The sequence below is a fragment of the Penaeus monodon genome, chromosome 21, assembly GCF_015228065.2.
Source record: "Penaeus monodon isolate SGIC_2016 chromosome 21, NSTDA_Pmon_1, whole genome shotgun sequence".
NCBI lineage: Eukaryota > Metazoa > Arthropoda > Malacostraca > Decapoda > Penaeidae > Penaeus > Penaeus monodon.
In genome coordinates this window covers 2716953-2717266 of record NC_051406.1, presented here as the reverse complement: position 1 = coordinate 2717266, position 314 = coordinate 2716953, and the positions used below count along the sequence as shown (strand labels likewise).

Here is a 314-nt window from a genome sequence, read left to right as displayed (position 1 = left end):
TATATCTCAACAAGCTGCTGTTAAGAGAACCCAAGAGAAATAAAAGCCAAGTGATTCGAACAGGCTAGACCAACCTCTGTCATCTGCGATGTGGATCCATGCTGTCGCAGGATGTTATTAACCTTAAAGGCTGGATTGCAGTGGCCCTCTGTGTTCATGTAGAGAATTGCCAGACCAATATCCGACTCTGGTATCACACGCAGACCCTTCTCTTTAAGCGTCTCTGGAATCAATCACAAATGTGAAATTTGATGATCTCCTTCAAGCTTGAACTGAACAATACCAATATTAACACACACCAGTTATTTAACTAT

General features: G+C 41.7%; 1 protein-coding gene across 1 annotated transcript in view; it reads right to left on the bottom strand.

Annotated features, from left to right (window-relative positions):
* Positions 1-314, bottom strand: part of LOC119586102 (nibrin-like) — a gene marked incomplete at its 5' end in the record, with an annotated part of 11415 nt that overhangs the window by 4617 nt on the left and 6484 nt on the right. The window contains 1 exon segment of the mRNA XM_037934794.1: positions 75-223. Coding sequence (XP_037790722.1) covers positions 75-223 — 149 coding nt within the window.